This window comes from Dendrobates tinctorius, unplaced genomic scaffold, assembly GCF_039654945.1.
Source record: "Dendrobates tinctorius isolate UK_male_01 unplaced genomic scaffold, ASM3965494v1 ptg000057l, whole genome shotgun sequence".
In the NCBI taxonomy this organism is placed as follows: Eukaryota; Metazoa; Chordata; class Amphibia; order Anura; family Dendrobatidae; genus Dendrobates; species Dendrobates tinctorius.
The window spans coordinates 26,919,605-26,940,709 of NW_027361725.1; the positions used below are offsets into that span (position 1 = coordinate 26,919,605).

Genomic DNA, 21,105 nt, shown 5'->3' on the forward strand with positions numbered 1-21,105 from the left:
TAGTTTGTAAGTTGACCAAAAACATAAGTTTACAATTTTCATAAATAGTTGATACAGAGGAAGGCAAAACCTCCGGTGAACTCCAAACACAAATTCCTACCTGACCTCATATCAGGCAGATTCCTAGTTTAACATTTTCTGATAAGATATATTACAAAGTTGCTTATTTTCATGTGCACTATTGATTTATCAAATAAAAAAAACGGTTAGTCTTATAGGGAATCTGTCACCCCTTTTTTTTGAATATGAGCTGCCGGCACCGACATCAAGGGCTTATCTACAGCATTATGTAATGCTGTAGATAAGCCCCCGATGTAACCTGAAAGATAAGACAAAAAGAGTTAGATTATACTCACCCGGGGGGCGGTCCGGTCCGATGGGTGTTGTGGTCTGGTCCGGCGCCTCCTATCTTCATACGATGCCGTCCTCTTCTTTCCTTCCTGTCGTGGCTCCTGCGCAGGTGCACTGCTCTGCCCTATTGAGGGCAGAGCAGAGTCCTGCAGTGCGCAGGAACCGGGAGAGGTCCAGCGCCTGCGCACTGCAGTATTCTGCTCTGCCCTCAACAGGGCAGAGCAATGCGCCTGCGCAGGAGCCACGACAGGAAGGAAAGAAGAGGATGGCATTGTATGAAGAGGGAGGCGCCGGACCGGACCGCGACACCCATCGGACCAGACCGCCCCCCCCGTGGGTATAATCTAACTCCTTTTTTCTTATCTTTCAGGTTATATCGGGGCTTATCTACAGCATTACAGAATGCTGTAGATAAGCCCCTGATGTCGGTGCTGGTAGCTCATATTCGAAAAAAGGGGTGACAGATTCCCATTAAAGTGGTAGTGTAGTGATTTTTTTTCATTCACCCTGTCACTAGTCCCCCTATAGATATAATTTGACTGGTACTACCTTATTTATTTAGTGTTTTCCTTCTATCTGAAATTTCATGGCTTGCTTCTCTTCAGTTAGGTCATATAATCTCATGGTGACCCACCCCCTGGGAATAAAGGGGGCTTTACACATAGCAATATCGCTAAAGCGTCACTGATTTTGTGACGCAGCAGCGATATCGCTAGCGATATCGCTATATGTGATACTTACCTCCGTCCGGCTCCCCTGCTGACTATCGCTGATCGCGCAAGATCGTCCACGTCCATTTCTCGTCGTCGGCTTCCTGCTGGCGCCAACGAGCGAGCTATGGACGCGGGCGGAAGACAGCGGTCATCGCTTCGTCTGAAAGTATGACCGCCAAGCATCGCTACATCGCTGGTGAGATCTGCCTGTGCGGCAGCTCACTAGCGACCATATAGCGATGCACCAGCGATCCTGACCGGGTCGTATGGTGGTCGGGATCGCTGGTGCATCGCTAAATGTAAAGGGGCCTTTACATGGCTTTATATTATCTGAAGGTGGTCACCATCCCAGTCTCCAAAGCTGCCTGTATGATGAAATTGAACGAACTGTGGCACTGAAGTTCTTCAAAGGAGGGGAGACAAACTCCTATCGCAATTACTGATGATGACTAGTCAGCACCTGTCACACAATTAGGCCGGGATCACACATGTGAGAAATACGTCCGAGTCTCGCATGTTAATATACCCGGCACTCGGGAGCGTAGCGTGCGGCTGCATGTATTGCTATGCGGCTACACGCTCCGCTCCTGAGTGCCGGCGGCAGTGCCGGGTATTATCATGCGAGACTCGGCTGTATTTCTCCCACGTGTGATCCTGGCCTTATAATGAAGGTGAACACCAGCGCAGTTTCCTGAACTGTCTGTATGATGAAATTGCATGGACTATAAAAATCAAGTATTCAACAGGGAATTATGAAATTACTATCACTGAAACTGATGAATTCACAGCTCCCAGCACACAGTATAATGGAGATTTTCACCCTCTATGACTATATACTCACAATCTATTTGATATCTAGGAGAAAATAGTGGAAAGGATAATCTCTGTGCTTTCACAGCAGGCAGAGATTATACTGATGCTATTTGCCCATGTGATTCTGTACTGATGCATTATGGGATTTATAGTAGAGCATAGAGGAGAAAGAAACAGAGTGAAATCTGGGAATCAAAATGGAGAGTGAAGCAAGGAAGGCTCTGAGCTGTATTTATTTAATTATGCCATATACAAAAGAATTCCAGAATGTAATAGACAATCGGGTGGGGTGAAAGGATGGAAAACAAGTCATTTGACTACATCCATCATTTGAAGTCTGAATAATTAGGTCCATACATGAGCTATAACAGTGCCATTTTCTCTCCTAAAATATGATGCATCAATTGTAAAGAAATAGCTTTAAAAATTATCTGTGACCTTATTATTTTTACTGAATAAATATTGTACCATACAGAGCTTAACGGGTGCAGGATTATACAGTATTTTCCATACTGTTATGTGCTACAGAGTATACCCACAGGCTCACACCCAAAAGCCAACTGACAACTAGGCACAAACACTTCCATTCAAAGATTAATTTCTTTATTGACTTTGAGTGACATACCTCTTCATGGCCAGGAAAAATCACATCAATTGAAATGACTCCCGGGTCTAAAACTGGGGCAACTAATAAAGCATTTCCTAGGAACAAAATAGTTATTATAATAGTTATTATATTGGTAGCAGACAGTGCTGTGTATGACAAATGTGAATGCGCACTTCAGAATTCAGATTTGCCTTCGTTGGAAAAAAAAGGTGACAAACGTAGCAATAACAGCACTTAAAGTGACCCTCAGGCTCACAATAGAAAAATCACCAATACATGATGCATATAAAAAATATCTGGTGCCTTCCTTTTTATCCTGTCTGGTGCAGTTCCTTTGATTTCTAGTTCCATTTAATTTCTGAAACTTTTCTGGCAGATTCTGAGATTAATCTGTGCACACCCTGCTTCCAGCAGGTCCATAGAAGGGCAAGAAGAGTGTGTGAGACTATAATATACAAAGAGCCACTTCAGAGAGGAGGAGGAGGGCAGGAGTCAAGTCATATTGGAAGTAGCAATCTTAAAAGTCAATATTGACCCCTCAAAGAGCCTTGCCGCATAACTTCGGATACAAAGCCAAACCAGACACTAAATTTGCAGACATGTGTTTTGAGGTGTTTGCCTGTCAGAGTCCTCTCACCTACCCAATCCAGTCTCCTTGCCAGGGGTGTAACAGCCGCAGTTGCAGAGGTTGTGAGCATGACCGTGCGGGTAGGGGGCCATCGATGCGAGCACAAACTTCCACTGGATATACGTCCTTGGACGCACATTCAGTTGAAGTGTATTGTGGCGCAGAGATCCGCCTTTTAGCGGGACAATTACCCTAAACATTCTGCTAAAGTTACACTGGAATGGCATAAGAGGAAACATTTTGGTGTGTTGGAATGGCCAGACGCCAATTCAGTTGATAATCTATGGCATAAGATGAAGACTACCGTACTTTGCCAGGAAAAATGTGTACAAACCCTAGTGTTTAGATGTTCTGAGCTAATAGACATTCACCAAGAGACCAAAATATGTAATTGTAGGAAAAACGGGGCTCCAGAATGCACTGACATTAGGTTGTGAATACTTATGCACATTAAGGCTATGTGCACACGATGCGTTTTTGATGCATTTGTGCGGCTTTTTTATGTGCATAAATGGTCCAAAAGCGCAATGGAATCCTTATGCCAGGTAATTCAATTACAATCCTGAAGTGTTGTGCACATGATCAGTAAATTTCTGTCCGTATTTGCAGCGTTTTATTTTCTGCAGCATGTCAATTCCTTTTGCGTTTCTGCAGCGTTTTTGACTCTGACTTCAGCTGAGTCAGTCAAAACTGCAGCAAAAACGCAGGTGTAAAAAGGTTTGCGTCTTTGCTGTGTATTTACTGTTATTTGCTGCAGAGTTGCTGCCAAAAATGCTGCAAATTGTCAAAGGAAATGATGTCAGAAGGAGGAAGAGTGTGTGGACAGAGAATATGTGTGAGTGGAGAATATGTGTGTGTCTGTGGGTGTCTGTGTGTGTCTGCGTTTGTGTGTGTGTGTCTGAGTCTGTCTGTGTGTGTGTGTCTGTCTGCGACTGTCTTTGTGTGTCTTTGTGTACCCATGAGACGAACAGCCCATAGTGATTGTACTTAGGCGTCGTCTGATGGGACTACTACTCCCAGCTGGCTATGTCTGCAGTCACATATAACAGAGACAGCATGAGCTCATGACAGGAGAATAGTCTCATCATCCCGTGCCTGTGTTCAATTGTAAATTTTTTTTTACATAATTACATAAATATTCACATACACAATACATACTCACCGAACATCTAATCCCCGACGCCAGTGTCTTCTGCAAACAAACAAAAATAATAAACCAAAATATACTCCCTGTCCGCCGTAGTCCCTTCAATAAAGAGGGTCCCACGGCGTTCTCACATGTATAACAGTCACATCAGGAGATGTGACCGCTCTAGCCGGCCTCCGGTGATACACTGACAGGAGGTAATCGCACCCGCGTGGTATCACTGCGCTGCCATGAGAGCTCACCGGAGTTCATCAGCTGATCAGCTCCAGTTCTCACGCAGCGGTGCCGTAAGTGAGGGTACCAGAGCTGATGAACTCTGGTGAACTCTCATGGCAGCGCAGTGATACACTGCGGGAGCGACTAACTCCTGTCAGTGTATCGCCAGTGGCCAGGTAGAGCAGTCACATGTCTCGAAGTGACTGTTCTACACGTGAGATCACAGTGGGACACTTGGTATTAAATGGACTATGTCGGATAGGATAGTATTATATGTAGGTTTATTATTTTTTGATTGCAGGAGACGAGGGCGTCGGGGATTAGACGTTCAGTAAGTATGGAAAATTTAGATTCAATAAAGGAGTCTGTGTGATTATTTCAAATAAAGGACTTTATTCTGGGTGTCTGTGTTTTATACAATATCACTATGGGGATAGTAATGGATAGGTGTCTTATAGATGCCTCTCCATTACTAACCTGTGGGCTTGATGTCACCTGACAATACAAAGGTGACATCAACCCTACAAATATGAACTCCACTTGTCACCGCTACAGGGCAAGTGGGAAGAGCGAGGCTAAGTGCCAGAATTGTCGCATCTATAAGATGCACCATTTCTGGGGCCTCTGGGAGCTGATGTTTTTAGCCTGGGGGTGCCAATATCCATGACCCCTTCCCAGGCTATTAATATCAGCCCGTAGCTGTCTGCCAAGCCTTTGTTGGTTCGATTCTCTAGGGGGACCCCACATCAATTTTTTTCTGGGGTTCCCCTGTAAACCAGCCAGTAAAGGCTAAGCAAACATCTGTGAGCTGATATTAATAGCCTGGGAACCTTTATGGCTATTGGCTCCTTCCCAGAGTATTAACATCAGCCCTCAGACATCAGCTTTCCCTCTGCTGAGGGAAAACGTGTGCACATAGCCTAAATTTCTCTTTTTTTCGTTTTAAAACACTCCTAAAAAAAGTATCCTCTAGTCTTTTCAAAAAATGTATGTCATGTAGTAATGGTGCATCAAAATACTTAACGCTCACCGTCTTCTCCGGTTCACAGCGTGGCTACGCATATCTTTCAGGTCTTGTGACTTCAAATCAGATTTGCCAGATCACACAGGGATTTATGTAAGGATCGGAGTTTGCTTTTACAATGTAAATCTATGTAGCTTTGTCGAGCGTCTCCGTAGGCTTATATTGGTGGTACCAAGAAAAATGAGCAGGAGTATAAGTTGGCATGCATGCAACGTATAGAAGCATGTTCACACTGGCCACTAATCAGACAAAACCTAAGAGAGAAACAAAATGAGCATATACCCTGCTGTAAGTAAAAAGTAATAGTAAATATAACAAAGTGTACCCAAATAGGGACGGTTCTATACGGTTACTAATTAGAGGCAGTATAGGATCGCCCCGATTGAGCACACCTTGTCGCAGTGAGATGGCTGTTATCCTTTTTTGTAATAAAAAAACAGTGTAAACTAAGTACCCGATGTTATTTATATGCACTATTACTTTTTACTTACTTACAGCAGGGTATATGCTCATTTTGTTTTTATCTTCGGTTTTTACATTGATGGTAGCATTGCCCCAGACAGTGGTCCCTCTGTGAGCTGGCAAAGGAAAGGAGCACTCAAGTGACCTTGAAGAGGACAGGAGTTACGTTGGAAACCAGGGAAGAGGGCCATCAGTAAGCATTTTAATACATCTACACAACAACACATCTAGAAAGGATTAGGTCACAGGTGATACCATTTTTGCTAGGAGTATTTATTTATTCATTCTCTCTTCATAATTTTTTTTGCATTTTTCAGTTTAAATAAAGTAATATAACCCCTCTACAAAATCAATCTGAAATCCCAGTTGTAATACAATAAAACATGAATCTCATTTTTTTTCTAAGGCAAGGTACATCTAATACCTGCAGACTTTTTTTTCAATTAAAAGTAATAACTGCAACATATGACTTTGTAGGTGTCTCACCGAGCATGTACTGCTTATCTACTCCAAAAGCATCCTGATACTTGGGAAATTCAACCCACAAAGGCCTGTTGGTTGAAAAAAAAGAGGAATGTTCATTATAGATTCTCACACACACATATACAGTTGTGGCCAAAAGTATTGACACCCCTGCAATTCTGTCAGATAATACTCAGTTTCTTCCTGAAAATGATTGCAAACACAAATTCTTTGGTATTATTATCTTCATTTAATTTGTCTTAAATGAAAAAACACAAAAGAGAAAGAAGCAAAAAGCAAAACATTGATCATTTCGCACAAAACTCCAAAAATGGGCCAGACAAAAGTATTGGCACCCTGAGCCTAATACTTGGTTGCATATCCTTTAGCCAAAATAACTGTGACCAACCGCTTTCGGTAACCATCAATGAGTTTCTTACAATGCTCTGCTGGAATTTTAGACCATTCTTCTTTGGCAAACTGCTGCAGGTCCCTGATATTTGAAGGGTGCCTTCTCCAAACTGCCATTTTTAGATCTCTCCACAGGTGTTCTATGGGATTCAGGTCTGGACTCATTGCTGGCCACCTTAGAAGTCTCCAGTGCTTTCTCTCAAACCATTTTCTAGTGCTTTTTGAAGTGTGTTTTGGGTCATTGTCCTGCTGGAAGACCCATGACCTCTGAGGGAGACCCAGCTTTCTCACACTGGGCCCTACATTATGCTGCAAAATTTGTTGGTAGTCTTCTGACTTCATAATGCCATGCACACGGTCAAGCAGTCCAGTGCCAGAGGCAGCAAAGCAACCCCAAATCATCAGGGAACCTCTGCTATGTTTGACTGTAGGGACCGTGTTCTTTTCTTTGAATGCCTCTTTTTTTCTCCTGTAAACTCTATGTTGATGCCTTTGCCCAAAAAGCTCTACTTTTGTCTCATCTGAGCAGAGAACATTCTTCCAAAACGTTTTAGGCTTTTTCAGGTACGTTTTGGCAAACTCCAGCCTGGCTTTTTTAAGTCTCGGGGTAAGAAGTGGGGTCTTCCTGGGTCTCCTACCACACAGTCCCTTTTCATTCAGACGCCGACGGATAGTACGGGTTGACACTGTTGTACCCTCGGACTGCAGGGCAGGTTAAACTTGTTTGGATGTTAGTCGAGGTTCTTTATCCAACATCCGCACAATCTTGCGTTGAAATCTCGTCAATTTTTCTTTTCCGTCCACATCTATGGAGGTTAGCCACAGTGCCATGGGCTTTAAACTTCTTGATGACACTGCACACGGTAGACACAGGAACATTCAGGTCTTTGGAGATGGACTTGTAGCCTTGAGATTGCTCATGCTTCCTCACAATTTGGTTTCTCAAGTCCTCAGACAGTTCTTTGGTCTTCTTTCTTTTCTCCATGCTCAATGTGGTACACACAAGGACACAGGACAGAGGTTGAGTCAACTTTAATCCATGTCAACTGGCTGCAAGTGTGATTTAATTTTTGCCAACACCTGTTAGGAGCCACAGGTAAGTTACAGGTGCTGTTAATTACACAAATTAGAGAAGCATCACATGATTTTTCGAACAGTGCCAATACTTTTGTCCACGATCTTTTTTATGTTTGGTGTGGAATTATATCCAATTTGGCTTTAGGACAATTCTTTTTGTGTTTTTTCATTTAAGACAAATTAAATGAAGATAATAATACCAAAGAATTTGTGTTTGCAATCATTTTCAGGAAGAAACTGAGTATTATCTGACAGAATTGCAGGGGTGTCAATACTTTTGGCCACAACTGTATTTTCATAGCTAGCAAACATGTACGTAACTCCACCACTGAAACTGACTGATAGAGGCCACATTTATCAATAGTGTCGTAAGAATACAGTCACAATCTACTATACATTATATATACATATATACCCTCAACCTTGAAATTATAACACGAAGAAAGAAAAATTGTGGAGTTATGGAAATCACAGGATGGATAGACATGTTACTGATATAAAAATGGAAAAAAAAATGTGTAATATATCTTGATTTATTCAGAATGGCGTATGAGCGCCAAGCGCAGAAATTCCCACACTTACAGCCTGAGCTACTATCAATGAGGTTAGTCTTGGTTGTCTTAAGAAGGTTCTGTCACGCTGGCACTTTGGAAAATCATCAAGATCTGCTGCTGGCAGCTACTTTTATAATTACCAATCAATGACATCCAAGATGTGCTCGAAAGGAGAAAAGTCCGGAGATGCCGCAGACCATGGTTGCATGTTTAGGCCTACAGGCCGCTCTCAGTGGCACAAGCAACATGTGGTCTGGTGTTGTCATGTTGAAAAATGCTTCCTAGGACACTAGGATCAAAAACTCTCAAAAAAAATTACCATGGGCACACAGCCTAAGGGTACCGTTACACCTAGCGATGCACCAGCGATCCCGACTAGCGATATGACGCGGTCAGGATCGCTGGTGCATCGCTAGGTGGTCGCTAGTGAGCTGCCACTCAGGCAGATCTCACCAGCGACATCGCTGGGGACGGGGATCGCTACTTACCTGTCAGATGAGGCGATCCTATGTCCTCCCGCCCGGCTCCACGCGTCGCTCGTCGTCACAGCAGGAAGCGCCGCACGAAGTGACCGACGAGGAATGGTCCAGGAGCTTCTCGCGCGATCAGCGATAATCAGCGGGGGAGCCGGTCGGAGGTAAGTATCACATGCAGCGATATCGCTAGCAATATCGCTGCAACGTCACAAAATCAGTGACTTTACAGCGATATTGCTAGCGATATCGCAGTTTGTAACGGGGGCTTAAGGCTAAGCTCCCACAATGAGCTATTGTTGAGTTTTTGATGTTGCAGATTTTCTGCACCATTTCTACACGTATCAGGTAAATTAGGTTACTTGCGGTTTTTCACTGCATTTGTTACATACATTTTTAACACGTTATCGACGCTGTGGTTTTTGCATCTTTTTGGTGTGTCATGCTTTAAATAAAGCTGCTTTGCTTTTGATACTTCCTGGTATTTGGCTTTGCCAAAATTATGATGCAGTCATGTGCAGATTACATTTGGTTTTGATGCGTTTCCACTGCAGAAATGCACAAAAAATGCGTTTGCATTTTTTACCTGCGGGTTTTCTGCATCTAATTCAAGTCTATGAGGAAAATCCACTCATAAAACTCAGTGTACCGCAAGAGAAATTGGCATGCTGCGGATTTGAAACTCGCACCGCAGATCAGTTTTCGCTGCTTTAATTAAAGGGAACCTCTCAGCAGGATTGTGCACAGTAACCTACACACAGTGTCAGGTCAGCGCCGTTATACTGAATAAAATAATACCTTGGTTGATGAAATCTGTCTTGTGGATGTTTCTCAATCTTTATTTCCAGTTCTGTGTTAATGAGATTCTCGTGTCCTAAGGCGGGGTTCATGTATGTGGTGCTCTGATTAAATATTCATAATGTAGCCTGCTGACAGGTCACTGATCCCTCACTGACCTGCCCCTTAGTTTGCATAATGAATACCATCACATACTGAATAAAAGAAAAAAAACGCTCCTGCAGGCAGGTGCCGGCCTTGACACCTGCGCTGCAGCATAATTGCATAGATACTGTGCACTTAATCCCTTTTGCTTATTTAACTGAGGCGAGGAAAAAAAAATCAATTTGAAAATTGCGCTCACTGCACCTGCGCAATAGCAGCCATCAGTTTGTATAGAGATATGATAGGTGCTGTTGCGCAGGCGCTGGCAGCGCCATCTTGCTGGAGAAGAAAAAAAAATGTCCTCCTCCAAGATGGCGCTGCCTGCACAGTAGCAGCTGCTATTGCGCATGCGTAGGTGGTGCCATCTTGGTGCAGGACATTATTTTTTCTTTTCCAGCAAGCAAGTCAGTGAGGGATCAGCGACCTGTCAGCAGTCAACCAAGGTCTCATTTTATTAAGTATAACGGGGCCGACCTGACACTGTCTGTAGGTTACTGTGCACAATCCTGCTGACAGGTTCCCTTTTAAAAGACGCACAGAGGGCAGGAGATTCGTATAAATCCCATCCACTTTGCTGGAAGTGTAAGACGCTGCGTTTTTGATGGAGCAAAAATACAAAGTGTCAAAAACGCACCAAAAGCTCATTGTGGGAACACTGCCTTGCACAGCTGGCATCTGCCTCTGTACCTGCTCCATACAGCTGCACATGTTGCATGTCGGGAAGGGGTTAAACAATAGTTTTTAAATCCACAAATTGGAAAATGTGCTACATCATTAATTATAAGAAAACTACTTGCGCTGTAAATGTTCATTGCAAGTTGTGCAATAATTAAATATACTTGGCACTGATCACACAGGCCTAAAAAAGGAAGCAAAAAATGGCTTAAAATGACCAAAAGTGACAAATCATTTTTATGGTGGAGTAAATTTTCCATGTCACTGACTGTGTATATGTATGAAAAAAAACCATCTTTAACTGATCAATAACTGTCATTAGGCTGATAGTTAATGTTCTTTGGAAAACATTTTTCAGCAGTAGGTAATGGTCTAAGCTCCCGTCCTCCTCCCCCGTTCACAATGACCTCTGCATAGGTCACATGGCATGTTTAGAAACCAGTCCCATACAAATCAGTGAGCTCGATATGCTGCGAAACATATCTGTAAATCTTGTTCACAGTAACTCAGGCAAGATGGCCCCTCATTATCATGTATAAAAATAGAATAAAAAACTACAATCAGAAAAAAAACAGATATGTTTCACTATCTGGTTGTATATATTAACAAACATAGGTGATACATTCCCTTAAAGTAAAGAATAATCAATCTCACCTCATCACTGGCTCAGCAGATATGTGTGCACGATAAAACAGCAAATACCAAAATGGAAGCAGAGCGTAGCGTTCCTTTATTGCTTTCCGGATTATAGCAGTGTTGTCTTCACCAAACAGCCAAGGTTCCCTGCGGCGCGTGCCTTGCATCGCGTGACCTCGAAAAAAAGGTTGGAAGGAACCAGCCTGGTACCATCGGACAAGAAGTTCTGTGTCTGGATCTCCAATAAAGCCTCCTACATCAGCTATAGGAATAGAACAACAAAGAAGAATGAGTCCTAGAAACTTCTTTCTATTGAAGCATACCTATATATATATATATATATATATATATAGAGTCAAGTGTGTTTTTTTGATAGGTAAAGTATACTCCATGCCACTGTGCATTACTATCATTATGTGAATGTTTTTGTGATGTTACTCTCTCCATGATTTTCTGTATGTACCTTAACCCCTTCATGACTGAAGCTTTTTTCGGTTATGCATTTTCGTTTTTCACTCCCCTTCTTCCCAGAGTCATAACTTTTTTATTTTCCCATCAATATAGCCATGTGAGGGCTTGTTTTTGTGGGGCAAGTTGTATTTTTGAACTACACCATTGGTTTTACCATGTCGTGTACTAGAAAACAAGAAAAAAAATTCCAAGTGCGGTGAAATTGCAATCCCACACTTTTTTTTTTGCTTGGCTTTTTTGCTAGGTTCACTGAATGCTAAAACTGACCTGCCATTATGATTCTCCAGGTCATTACGAGTTCATAGACATCAAACAAGTCTAGGCTTTTTTTTTTAATCTAAGTGGTGAAAAAAAATTCCAAACTTTCTTTAAAAAAAAATTGCGCCATTTTCCAAGACCCATAGCATCTCAAAATTTCATGATCTCAAGTTGGGTGAAGACTTGTTTTTTTGTGCGCCGAGCTGACGTTTTTAATGATATCATTTTGGTGCAGATACGTTCTTTTGATCACCCGTTATTGCATTTTAATGCAATGTCGTGGTGACCAAAAAAACGTAATTCTGGTGTTTTAATTTTTTTTCCCGCTACGCCGTTTAGCGATCAGGTTAATCCTTTTTTTTCTTGATAGATCGGGCGATTCTGAACGTGGCAATACCAAGTATGTGTAGGTTTGATTTTTTTTTTATTGTTTTATTTGAATGGGGCCAAAAGGGGGGTGATTTAAACTTTTATTTTTTTTTATACTTTTAAAACTATTTTTCTTCCATGGGAGGCTAGAAGCTGCCATAGCCCGATCGGCTCTGCTACATAGAGGCGATGCTCAGATTGCCTCTATGTAGCAGAATTACAGACTTGCTATTAGTGCCACCGGGTGGCGCTCATAACAATCCATCATCAACAACCATAGAGGTCTCAAGGAGACCTATGGTTGTCATGTCGACACATCGGTGATCCGCAATCATGTGATATGGGTCACTAGTGACCGCATTTCCGGCCGGATGGCTGGAAGCGCTTGTTAAATGCCGCTGTCAGAGTTTGACAGCGGCATTTAACTAGTTAATAGCAGCGGGCAAATTGTGATTCCGCCCACGGCTATTGCCGGCACATGTCAGCTGTTCAAAACAACTGACATGTCCTGGCTTTGAGGTGGCCTCACCGCCAGAGCCTACATCAAAGCGGGGGATACTGTCATTGGATGTACTATACCGTCCGATGTCAGTAAGGGGCTAAATGGCCTTAACTTATACAGCACTGGTTATTTTGGCTTGTACCTTTCTAGTATCTGTCCTCCACACTGTGATTGCACACAATATAATCCTGTAATAATCCTGTATTGGCTCATAGTATTCACACAAGAGAGTTTTGTTATCATCACTTACCTACCTATAGTATTTAATATATCTGACTTTTGTATGTCTATTTTTATGTTTTTGTAATTATCATGTTATCCAATAAAAAATATATTCTTTATTTATTTTGAGCCTTGCCACTTATATATAGCTCCTTATACTCATGTGCTGTAGGTTGTCTTATTGTTAATGGCTGACCATGTGTCCTAATTATTCCTGTATTTAGATATGTGTGAATAACATTTGGGTCCATTAGAGAAGTAAAGGGTTTTTACTTTGAGGCCATATTTTCATGTTCATAAACACTGTGCTTTTCCGTAAGTTTTCCACAGGTGTCTGCTAGAAAATAAGCCATAGCATGCTGTGGTTTATTGTGTTTTTGCTGTTGTTTTTTAAGCCTTTTTTATAAAAGTCTATTGCAAAAAAAAAAACATACTCACCTCGAGCATTGTTATGTCATGTGAGGCTAGTAATGGGCTGCAGCGCTTGCGCTTTCCTTGGAAGTCCAAGTTTCATCCAAGGTATTTGTGAGCAAAGCAGTCCATTAGTGGATTGAATGCAGTGCTCATGTGCTCTAACATTATCAAGGGAGCCACCAACACCACTGATCTAGTGCTGGTGGGGCAGGGGAGTATAAGGCCGGGGTCACACTTGCGAGTGCAATGCGAGAAACTCACGCGAGTCTCTCGTCTCAATACCCGGCAATGCCGCTGGCCGTTCGGACTGGAGCGTTTAGCTGCATAGAAAGACATGCAGCTGCACACTTCGGTCCTGATTGCCGGCGGTAGTGCCGGGTATTGAGGCGAGAGACTTGCGCGAGTTTCTCGCATTGCACTTGCAAGTGTGACCTCGGCCTAAGTTGTTTTTTTTTTTTTTATTTTACTCAAGGAACCACAGGATTTGTACTGAAAAAACAATAACCCAATTATGATTTTTTTTCCCCAATTTTCAGTATACTAAGTTATAAAATAAATGGTGTCATTCAAAAGTACAAATCTTCCCACAAAAAAACAAGCCCTCATATGGCCATGTGGGTAGAAAACATAAAAAAGTTATGACTCTTGGAGGAAGGGGAGGAAAAAATGAAAACATAATAATGGAAATTGGCAATGTCATTAAGGAGTTAAGAAGCAAGAGGCGATCAAAAGATCATATGTACCTCAAAATGGTATCAATAAAAAGTCAGGTCAGTGAGCAAAAAATAAGCACTCACCCAGCACTATATCCTGAATATTAAAAGTATTAAGGGTCTCAGAAAATGGTGACACAAGCAAAGGTGTTTTTTTGGGGGGTTTTTAATACAGATTTCCCCAAAAAATTTTTACCACCTAAATATAAAAAAAATACATGATTGGTATGTGCGTAATCGTACTGACCTGGAGAATCATATTGCTAGGTCATTTTATTGTATAGTCAACATGGTAAGAAAAAAATTCTGAAATTTCCCTTTTTTTTCATTTTCTTCACACTTGGAATTTATTTTCCCGCTTTCCAGTGCAGAACATGGTAAAATGAATGGTGTCATTCAAAAGTACAACTCATCGTGCAAAAGAAACAAGAGCTTATGCGGCTATATGGATGGAAAAATAAAAAAAAGTTATGGCTCTTGGAAAAAGGGGAGGAAAAAATGAAAAAAGCTAAAATCGTCAGTGTGTGAAGGGGTTGCGTAAGGGAAAGAATTCTAAGCTTAGGAAACGGTCCAAATTTCCTGTGTACATAGAGCTACCTTGCCATTTTGTGACTCAAACAGTTCGATGTGAGAGAGATTGGATGTGTCTTTTATCAGCCTAATTACATCCCAAGTTATGTAATTATGTAGCATTTTTTGGGTCTCGATGGTTTAATTTACCTCCACAAAAGGATATCCCGGCCACACTGAGAGATAGTAACATTGGTACAGAAATTTTAAGATACTCCCATTCTGCTTTATTATCTCCGGTCCATACAGCACCTAGAAGACAAAAATAGATTGATGTCCGTGGAGAATTTCTGTAGACATCTCACCCATCTTATCTTTCAATGGACGTAATGTATTAATGAATTAACTTCAACTCCAGTTAAAAAACAAGCCCCAACTCAGGTCCAACATCTGTCAATTTAAAAATAGGTAGTCTCCACATTACTGCTAGCTCAATGATTTGGAAAATCAACATGGCTCTCAAAACCCAATCCAGCAAAATCCATTCTCCCAAAGCCAAATGAGCCTCAGTTAGCATCCACATGTTTGGCATTGCAGAGAGCCCACATAAACAATTTACGGAGTACATGTCTCCAGAAGCCCAAGCTGGGCACAATGGGGGAGATTTATTAAGATGAAAGTGCCAGAACTTTGGCTTAATTTTCACCATAAAACATTCATGACCTGAATTTTGGTTTAAAAATGGGTCATGGCCTCAACAAAAGTGGCGTGGCTCAACAATAAAAACATTGGCCCAGAGAAAAAAAAATCACCCAGAATTGTGGCGCATATTTCTGGTACAAAGTAAGCTAACTAAAAAGTGATGTAAAGTTCGGCTGGACAGTCATAAATTTAGACAGATTTATCAAAGTTTTTGATCTCTAAACGAATTTAAAAAAAAAAAGTTTGTGATCTCTAAGAATTAAACAGTGTTGATAAATCAACCCGGATGTTTTTGCACACGAAGTAGGCATATTTGCCATTTTCATTCTACTACATCCAACGTGTGCTTATTCCTGGAATACACCTCTGGGTTCAGTAGAATTCCAAGAATGTTGTAATTTTCAAAATGGGGTCACTTTTCGGAGGATGGTTTCTGTTGTTTTAGCGCATCATGGGCTCTGCAACTGACAACCCTTCACTATGTCAGTGAAATTTGGCTCCCAAAGTCAAATGGTGCTAGTTACCTTCCCAATCCTGCCATATGCCCAGTTTCCGACCACATTAAGGTTATTTCCACATTCTAAAGAAGTTGTGGAACAAATTGTGGGATTCACTTTCTCCTTTTACCCCTTGTGAAATGTAAAAATTTACGCTGGATCCATTTTTGGGTTGGTCCCGGTTTCAGTCTTTACAATACATGTGTCATCCGTTTATTAATGGGAATAAAATATCAAAATAGAACATGTCACCATTATTGTCACATAATCCATATATCTATGATGACCTGTAACCCCATATACATATATTTGGAGTTCTTTGTGTAGGTTATAAGGGGTTGTCCCCCTTCAGAAAATCATTGTGCCCGACTGCAGTTTGTTATAAAATAACAAATTACTCTATATTGACTGTGGCGCTAGTGCAGGGGATTAGTGAACTCAGCGGCTCTGCCCTAATAGCCGACACCCTCCTCAGAGCTGCTGAGCTCACTGATTGGCTGCCGTACTGTGGGCGAATCATCTGTGCCACAGCCAATACTCGACACAGGGAGCAGCGCCAGAGATTCAGCGGTGGCTGCGATAATGGCGAGTAAAGGTCAGTCTACTTTATACCAAACTGGTTTTCTGATTTTGGACAACCCCTTTAATGTGAGTCTGCAGTGATCCATCTGATTATAATCCTTACACTGACTTGTGTCTTTGTCTGTGATTTGTTAAATAGCATAAACATGCATGTTTGTGGCATGAGCAGATCTTTCATGTTTACCGCAATGTAGGTGGGAGAAAAAAAAACACTGCCAGATATCTCTGGAAACAAATCTGATCCCACCCATTCCCCTACAGCACATATCAGGAGACTATTCTCTGCCCCATACACATTGTATTGTTGGCTGATCCTGGGGACATTTTCAGGATTGATGTGTTTGACCAGATGATTTTGACAATATGTGCAGGTGACTGTAGAAAAGACTTTTAGTGAAATAAAAAAAAAGTTGAAATACATTGTGACAAAAACTGTAAACCTCACCATAACGCTGAGAACCAGCAAAGAAGGACCGTGTCAGAACAAAGGATCTTTCCCTTCCTCCTGAACGTTGAATTAGTCCCTGAGAGGTTGCCATTTGCTAAGGAACAAAAGATTTGGATGGTAAATAAGAGAAAAGAAGATCAGACAAAGCTACACACAGAAATATGTAAAGTGATAGTCTACGTATCCTCCACAGGCTGCAAATTGTTCAATGGTGAGCCCCATTCCCCCGACATGCTACTCTGGTCTGTGCAGTGTGAGTACTGAGGCTCAGCTACACAGAGAAACATGTAAAGTGATCGTCAATGTATCCTCCACAGGCTGCAAATTGTTCAATGGTGAGCCCCATTCCCCCGACATGCTACTCCAGTCTGTGCAGTGTGAGTACTGAGGCTTCAGCTACACAGAGAAACATGTAAAGTGATAGTCTACGTATCCTCCACAGGCTGCAAATTGTTCATTGTTGAGCCCCATTCCCCCGACATGCTACTCCGGTCTGTGCAGTGTGAGTACCGAGGCTTCAGCTACACAGAGAAACATGTAAAGTGATCACCAACGTATCCTCCACAGGCTGCAAATTGTTCAATGATGAGCCCCATTCCCCCGACATGCTACTCCAGTATGTGCAGTGTGAGTACTGAGGCTTCAGCTACATAGAGAAACATGTAAAGTGATCACCAATGTATCCTCCACAGGCTGCAAATTGTTCAATGGTGAGCCCCATTCTCCCGACATGCTACTCCGGTCTGTGCAGTGTGAGTACCGAGGCTTCAGCTACACAGAGAAACATGTAAAGTGATCACCAACGTATCCTCCACAGGCTGCAAATTGTTCAATGATGAGCCCCATTCCCCCGACATGCTACTCCAGTCTGTGCAGTGTGAGTACTGAGGCTTCAGCTACACAGAGAAACATGTAAAGTGATCATCAACGTATCCTCCACAGGCTGCAAATTGTTCAATGGTGAGCCCCATTCCCCCAACATGCTTCTTCGGTCTGTGCAGTGTGAGTACTGAGGCTTCAGCTACACAGAGAAACATGTAAAGTGATCGTCAATGTATCCTCCACAGGCTGCAAATTGTTCAGTGGTGAGCCCCATTCCCCCGACATGCTACTCCAGTCTGTGCAGTGAGTACTGAGGCTTCAGCACAGCAGGCGTGATATATAATAGTAATGTGATCGCGCCAGGAGTGCATGGGGTCTCACACTCATCGGCATAGGCTGAATGATAACTCAGGGAGCCTTTGGCTTCCTGATCCACTTCTGTTCAAAAGTATCCACGTCCAGGGGATATGGATAATACTGAAATTGTGATGACTGGGGGAAAATTGGAGACACGTTGCTGAGCTGCACTGTGCCCCCTGACTCATGGGTACTATAGCGGCTGCGTGGGTTCCCGCCACGGACAGTACATCCCAACTCACGAGGCATAAAATAATGATATCTATATCTTTGTAAAAAAAAACTTATCTAAAAATTTACCTATTATTGTAGTGGAACATTGTTAGATTTTCAGTGGAGATATTAAACTGCCAATGCATTTGCACATTAAAGTGAACCTGACCGCGGTTACACTCTCCCCAATCCACGGGCAGCATGTATCAGACACTGGCTGAATGATCTCGGCCAGGTATGTTTGACTCTGAAACACTGTGGTGAATCCCTTCCTGATATGGTCAATTTCAGTTTTTCATTTTCTTTGTTCCTCCCCTTCTTCCAATAGCTATAGCTTGTTTTATTTTTTATTTTGTGAGACAAGTTGTACTTTTGAATGACACCATTCATTTTACCATACACTGTACCAGAAAATAGCTCCAGTGTAAGTTTTCTTTGGATATTAAAAGACTTTGTATTGAACTTTCCTGGGTCACTGCCTGTTTGTCCCACTGCACCAACCTTGCTGCACTACACATAGCAAACCATCGGATCCCCGCAATAAGATCATGGGGTGCAGATGGGTGCCCCCATGCAGGTGCTCTGATAATTCCGCTGTCAGATATCGACAGCGACATTGTCACGGGGCAGTTGTGGGGAAACAGGAGACGTGGAAACAGGGCCCCTGAACTGCCCCTAAGACTAAGGGGGTGCCCTGACTTTCCTTAACTTGGGGGTACACTTAAAGGTAGTGAGGCCCAAGTCTCCGACCTGTCCTTATTTCCTGTTCAGCCCTGAGCTAAACACCCAACCCCCTCCCCAGGGGGTGAGACAGGGAATAAAGTAAACTGCACCAAAAACCAGGGAAAGGGTAATACAGACACCTCTGGGTTAAATAAACTGAAAGACAAGACTTAGCTTGCTCTGCGGCAATGCTCCAGGATAGCAGAGTTAGCCACTTGAAAACAGCAGACAACTGAAGATCCACAGAACTCTGTCAGCTACTGAACTCCAGCTTGGTTGGTCTCCAAAGAGCAAGTGTATAACCAACAGTTAGTTGGTGCACCTGGTGAGCTTATGTAGGAAGGTGGGAGTGGTTTCCGCCTGCATAGATAATTAATCACAATGCAGTAACACCAGCAGCGGCAAAAATAATATTAACCACCGGCGGTCTGAAAGGAAAAAACTTTTAATATGAGAGCCTGGATCTTCCACAGATCCAAAAATGGATCGTGACAGATATTTAACAGTTTAATAGTCTCAGGCGGAGGATGCTAGAGGTAAATCCTAGCTGCATGTCACAGCCATTTTCTGCTGGTATTGGGGCAGGATTACACTGAGTTTAGTCTATACACCGAATTCAGACTTGCACCGTATGGCGGATGTTGGTCAATGGGTTAAAGACCGCACAAGAGACTAGTGGGTCAGGCTGGTCCCCATCGGATTCTCCCCGTCCGCTGTCAATGACTGACAGATCTCTCCCTATACACACAAGCAGGGAGAGACCGGTTACTCAAGAAGGGTGGTGGAAGACAAGCTGCTGGGACCCGTCTGTTCGACTAGTCTCCCTTGTGGCTCGGTTCTCAGTGGCTTTTAAAGTAGGTTTTTCTATGAAACATGGCAGAATTTCAGGGTCATACATCCCTGATCATACAGCCAGTGCCTGATGCATGCTGCCCTTGGATCAAGCAGCATGTATTCGATGCCAGGTTCCCTTTAAATTCTCAGATTGACAATAATCTTTTATCTAATGCATTTTATTCTATTCCTTCTTTTCATGATGTGCAGAAGGGCTTCATACTACATGTTCTAAAAAAAACATGAATCTCTGGAGGTTGTATCCTGTGGATGGGTGCTAACTTGTCCCGATATGAAGAGGTGAGGACGATAATATATGCCTACATTATTTATGGTGTTATTATTTCTACTCTTACCTATAATTCTCCATCTGTGACATGTGAGAAAAAGGATCAAGAATGTAATTTCTGGAAAGTCACAACATACTTTAATTTCTACAGTCTGATTTTAGAATTGTGTTATGCTAATAAAAACCTGTTCTGCATACAAACATACAATTACAAAATACAAGCTGTGACATGTGGTTCCTATCATCTATTACAAGCAGCACTCCGGTCAGAGGGAATATTTGTATAGAGTGTATTGCAAAATCACTTATTCTTCATAAGTATGAGGACTAGATTTAAAAAAAAAAATAATGTCCAGAAACTTAGACGGTCCAATATGTCCTATTTCCCTGAAAATTAAAATCTGGTGTATTTTTTAAAGCAAAAAGTATGTCCACCATACACAGATTCTGTAGCTCAAACAGTACATGCACCTGGTAAAATCCATACAGGTTATGGACATCTCGATGGTCCCAGCCCTGGTGGTGCACCACATCCTTTGGCATAGTCCCTTCAGGTGATTCAAACACTGAGGGCTCATTCATGTCGTTCCAAATAAATAAGACATCTGTGGAATCCTAAAAGTCAAGATGAAGATATCAAAACATCAACAGGTGTATTAATAATTTAAAGGGTTTTTCCAGGCTTGAGCTCAATTTCTGCGGTCCCTCTATACCAGGGGTGGGCAATTAATTTTCCCAAGGGGCCACATGAGAAACTGGCACTGCTGTGGAGGGCCGAACCAATCGGCTGAACTTAAAGGGGTGGTCCGAAACCAAAGGTGAATTTCATATATTCAGTGTAATAATCTAATCTCGTTTTCTAATATACTTCAATGAAAATCCTCTAACATACCCTCTACATTGTGACTTCCTGTCTTTTTTTTTTTTTTTTTTAACATCCCATGACATTTTGTTTGAGATTCACCAGTGCATGCTGGGATACTCGAAT

The 21,105-nt window shown here is 42.2% G+C and overlaps 1 protein-coding gene across 1 annotated transcript in view; it reads right to left on the reverse strand.

Moving 5' to 3' along the window:
• GANC (glucosidase alpha, neutral C) overlaps positions 1-21,105 on the reverse strand; it is a 202,049-nt gene that overhangs the window by 35,743 nt on the left and 145,201 nt on the right. The window contains exons 15-20 of the mRNA XM_073577850.1: positions 20,589-20,732; positions 16,877-16,973; positions 14,861-14,962; positions 11,210-11,453; positions 6,448-6,512; positions 2,503-2,579 (exon numbers count right to left, since the gene is read on the reverse strand). Of these exons, the coding sequence (XP_073433951.1) occupies positions 2,503-2,579; positions 6,448-6,512; positions 11,210-11,453; positions 14,861-14,962; positions 16,877-16,973; positions 20,589-20,732 (729 nt within the window). The remainder of the gene's footprint in view (positions 1-2,502; positions 2,580-6,447; positions 6,513-11,209; positions 11,454-14,860; positions 14,963-16,876; positions 16,974-20,588; positions 20,733-21,105) is intronic.